Source organism: Hypanus sabinus, chromosome 11, assembly GCF_030144855.1.
Source record: "Hypanus sabinus isolate sHypSab1 chromosome 11, sHypSab1.hap1, whole genome shotgun sequence".
Taxonomy (NCBI): Eukaryota; Metazoa; Chordata; class Chondrichthyes; order Myliobatiformes; family Dasyatidae; genus Hypanus; species Hypanus sabinus.
The window spans coordinates 45,292,683-45,297,020 of NC_082716.1; the positions used below are offsets into that span (position 1 = coordinate 45,292,683).

At 40.9% G+C, this 4,338-nt stretch overlaps 1 protein-coding gene across 1 annotated transcript; it reads left to right on the top strand.

Annotated features, from left to right (window-relative positions):
- The first annotated feature begins 563 nt into the window (after positions 1–563).
- Positions 564–3,334, top strand: dmrta2 (DMRT-like family A2). Its single transcript, XM_059983584.1, has 2 exons — positions 564–1,122; positions 2,463–3,334. The coding sequence occupies exons 1-2, from the start codon at positions 699–701 to the stop codon at positions 3,332–3,334; spliced, it is 1,296 nt and encodes a 431-aa protein (XP_059839567.1). The 5' UTR covers positions 564–698.
- Positions 3,335–4,338: the final 1,004 nt, after the last annotated feature.

The following is a 4,338-nucleotide window of genomic DNA, read 5'->3' on the forward strand; positions in this document are numbered from 1 at the left end:
CTAGATCGCCTAATATAGTTATCAAGTGTTTCAAGTGCATTCTTTCACCCGAGTGCCGCGTTGATGACAGCCAACCAAATTAACCCTGTTTGGAACGAGCGGAGGAAATAACAAAGTATGCTTGTTACTTACCCAGAATTCAAAGTCTGCCTTATTCTCTATATCGTATTATTATAACGACAGCCTACAAAGTAAACACTTTTAATGAATATTTTGCTAAGAAAAAATAACCTCTCCAAACACCATTTCCCAAAATAACGGATAGTACATGTTTAGTTTAATATAATAACAGACCTACTTTTTAAGATACTGTTGTAATTTTCGCTTGGTTATTTTGGAAGGTTCAGGTGGACACTAGGTAACAGTAACCATAACCAATCAGAAGTGTGCTTTCAGCCGCGTGCCATTCGGCCAATCGCAGGAGCCACATGTTGTCAATTTCACTCTAATGAAAACGTAACGAGCAACAATAGAGAGAGCGCGGAACTGGGTTCATTCAACCCCTGTAACGAGGAGCATTAATGCTAATGTAATATATAGAATCGCCGCCTTCTCACACCGCTCTTAGAGTCTTTTCCTATTCAGCCAGTGCATTAATACTTGCAATCTCAACTATTTCCAACGGAGTTTTTACTGACTACTTTGAGGGTGAAATTTTCAGGCATCACTTTAAAATCAGCGGCATCAATTCTAAGATAATGGAATTGCGCACGGAGCTTTCCAGCACCCCGACGACTCAGACGGCGATACCTGTCTCGGTGGCGGGCACGCTCCTCCGTGCTCCGCCTTTGCTTCTACGCGCCACCGAGAAATACCCCAGGACTCCCAAGTGCGCCCGGTGTAGGAACCATGGGGTCGTCTCCGCTTTGAAGGGCCATAAGCGTTACTGTCGCTGGAAGGATTGCATGTGTGCCAAGTGCACCCTGATCGCGGAGAGACAGAGGGTGATGGCGGCCCAGGTGGCGCTGAGAAGGCAGCAGGCACAGGAGGAGAACGAAGCTCGGGAGCTACAACTTCTGTACGGGACGGCGGAAGGATTGGCTCTTGCAGCTGCCAACGGTATGATGCCATCGCGATCTTCTTACGACGTGTTTGGTTCTGTCTGCTCCGATGGTAACGCAGGTACAATCTGATCTTTCAAAACTTTTAGAAACTTCTGATTTAAACCGTGGTTGCGTTCTTGATTCCTGCGGTAGCTCCTCATGCTCCCCACCCCCACCCCAAACCGAAGTGTATGTTAAGTTTAAGTGCAAAATGAGCAGCTGGGTCAAAAAAAAACCCGCGTTTGTAAAAAGTTCTCCATCACAAAAATCGTAGGCTTGTTCATTTTAGAGTAACACCGTAGTATCTAAATAGAATTTATGTTTAAGTGAGTATACTTTAAGTTTCAGTATGATTAATATTAGTTTCTGAGAATCAGATTTGCAGATCTACAATGAAAACCTGTTAAAAGCAAAGCACCGCACGGGAAGTATTTACTAGAGAAGTTTCGAACTGGTGCTGCCCTGGCCTGCCTCACCACTAATACTCAGTGGAGTTACTTAGGCCTCAGATGTTATTCAATTTGATGTAATAATTAATAAACAATTAATCTCTTTCGGATTTTAAATCTCCAACCCAAGATAATTAAAAACGCCTTTCTTCTTACGTGGAAATTTGGCGCAATCTAGAACACATCTACTGTGTTGATTTTTGGCTACCCAAATGCAAAGTGAGCATTAAATTCTTTTTGAGATTTCGCATATAACGGTTTCATAATCGTCAATATACAAATTGTGTAAAAGAAGAATACATTAATGCCTCCTCAAACGAAAGGACCGCGACGTAAATGACTAGGTTAACCTTTGCTTTAGTGTCAGCGAGTGCCACGGCCATCCAAGTAAATGAACATTATGAAATAATTTTACGAAGGCAATTTGGTAATAATTTGTGTTTATTTTACATATAACGAGAAATGATTCATTCACAAATACTTTGCACAACAGTTGATGTAACCCTGAAACATCGCCACTGTGGTTTCACTTTCTCATTAAGTTACATGTTAAATGATTTGTTTTCTTTGACCCTGAAATCGTTTTTTTTAAACTAAGAATGTTTTTATTTAATTAGACGCAATTATGAAGTAAAAACATTTCTACAGAATTATAACCATTGTGCTTACTAAACCCAATCTCAAATCTGATAAGATGTTTCCAGTTCCGAATATCTATTAATATATGGTCTTATTTAGCTTCGGGATTCTGACAAGAGCATGCATGTAGGTTGTAAACACCTTTATATGATAACTAATTGTTAGCTATCAAAATATGCGCTCTGTAAGTAACTGAATGAGCTTCCAAAATCTTATTTGTTTTAAACTTTTCGCATTTATGTTGGTAATTGTATTAAATGAGGGAATCCTTTAGAGAATAAAATTCGCACCGGATAGCAACAGTTTAATACATTTCAAACTTGATTTGCAGAAACGAAACTCCAGAAGTATGAGTTATTTCAAAAAAGTTTAATGCCGAGAGCTGTTACTCCGCAACAGTCCTTGGCGAAGCCGATGGCCGGAGACAGTGAATCGGGTACTGGTAGTGTCCCTGGGACCTCGTCCCCAGATGTTCGTCACGGATCTGGGTCTGAGAACGGAGATGGAGAATCTTTCCTTAGTTCCCCTATCTGTAAAGTTCTAAAGGAAGGAGAAGATAGTCCAAGGACCATCACGCCGCTGGGCTCTGAATCTGGGTCAGAGGCAGACAAGGACGAGAGAGACGGGACCCCGTCCACAGCTGCCCGCCAAAGGACTCCCATAGAAATTCTCACCAGGGTCTTCCCTTCGCACAAAAGAAGCGTTCTAGAGCTGGTCCTCCAGGGCTGTGGAGGAGACGTTGTCCAAGCTATTGAACAGATCCTGAACAATAGAGAACAAGAAAAGATTACAGAAGAAACATGGCACCGAGAAAGGACGCACCAGACTGTTCAAGGACCTACATCACATAGACCCCTGGTAGCTGGGACCGTGCCTCCTGCCATTGGGACTCTAGGCAACAGATCTGCTTTCTCCCCACTCCAACCTAATGCGGCCCATTTTACTGCCGATCCCAATACCTACGCCATTGGGCCACATCTAGGACTCAACCCTCTTCGCTTAGCATATTCGACACATAGCAGGGGACTGGCTTTCATGACGCCTTATTCTACAACGGGTCTGGTCCCAACGCTGGGCTTTCGTCCACCCATGGATTACGCCTTCAGCGACCTCATGCGAGACAGGTCCAATTTACACAAAGATCAAGTGTATACTAATGGACTTTACGGATCAGTTGTAAATAATAACCCGGATAAACAGTAAGTCGAAAACTCTAAAGCATCTCAAAACTGCCGCAAAGCACTGGTGGAATGTCGGGAATTGCCTCGTGCCTGTTTTGCTATTTTTTAAAACATGCACGCGAGGAGTTAAACATTTAGAGTCAATAAACATTGTACAATAACGTGCTAATGTGCAATTTTGTAATAACAGTATATTTCGCTGGTATTGTAATTCATAGCCATAATCACGGAGTTACTTTGATTATTGTGTACTTAGATTCTCAAATGTAATGTCTAAACACAACAGAAATAATCCTAAATTATTAATGTAATATGTAGAAAATTCATATTCTAATGGAACAGCGGTCAAACGTTCTACGTCGTACTTAAGGTGCGAAGTAAATATATTGTAGATTTGAGTCGGGGCTTATTTTGAGGCTATTTCAAGTAGACGATCGGAAATGTGTATATAGCAAACGTTCGGGAAGTTAGATGCGTTTATAATTGTATTTAGGAAAAGCTACAGCAAGTCAGTAGCGCAATGTTTGTATACTTGCACTGTATATAGAAGCTCGCCGCTGATCTGTGTTCGTTCAAGCTTTTTTGTGTAAGGCAGTTAAAGTTATGTGTTTGCATTTGATAGAAATAAAGGTTATTTTGTAAACAAATTGTTATCTTGGTTAACTCTTAACAAACGAAAGCAGACACAGCACAATAGTTTCTTATTGACAAAAACTGCTTTGGAAATCTCAAGTTTTAATACAAGGAAGTGAAAATAAATCAAGCGCGGCGATCAGTTATAATAATTTTCGAAAACAAAACGTTTATAATTTAAAAACACAAAATGCTGGCAGAACTCAGCAGGCCAGACAGCATCTATGGGAGGAGGTAGTGACAACGTTTCGGGCCGAAACCCTTCATCAGGGTTTCGTTTATAATTTCCCCAAATATGCAACATTGGCGAAATATTATAGGAAGCATTATTGTTAATAATAAACTGAAGAACGTCACAATCAATTTATGAAGTTGCTGAAGTTTGTAACCCAA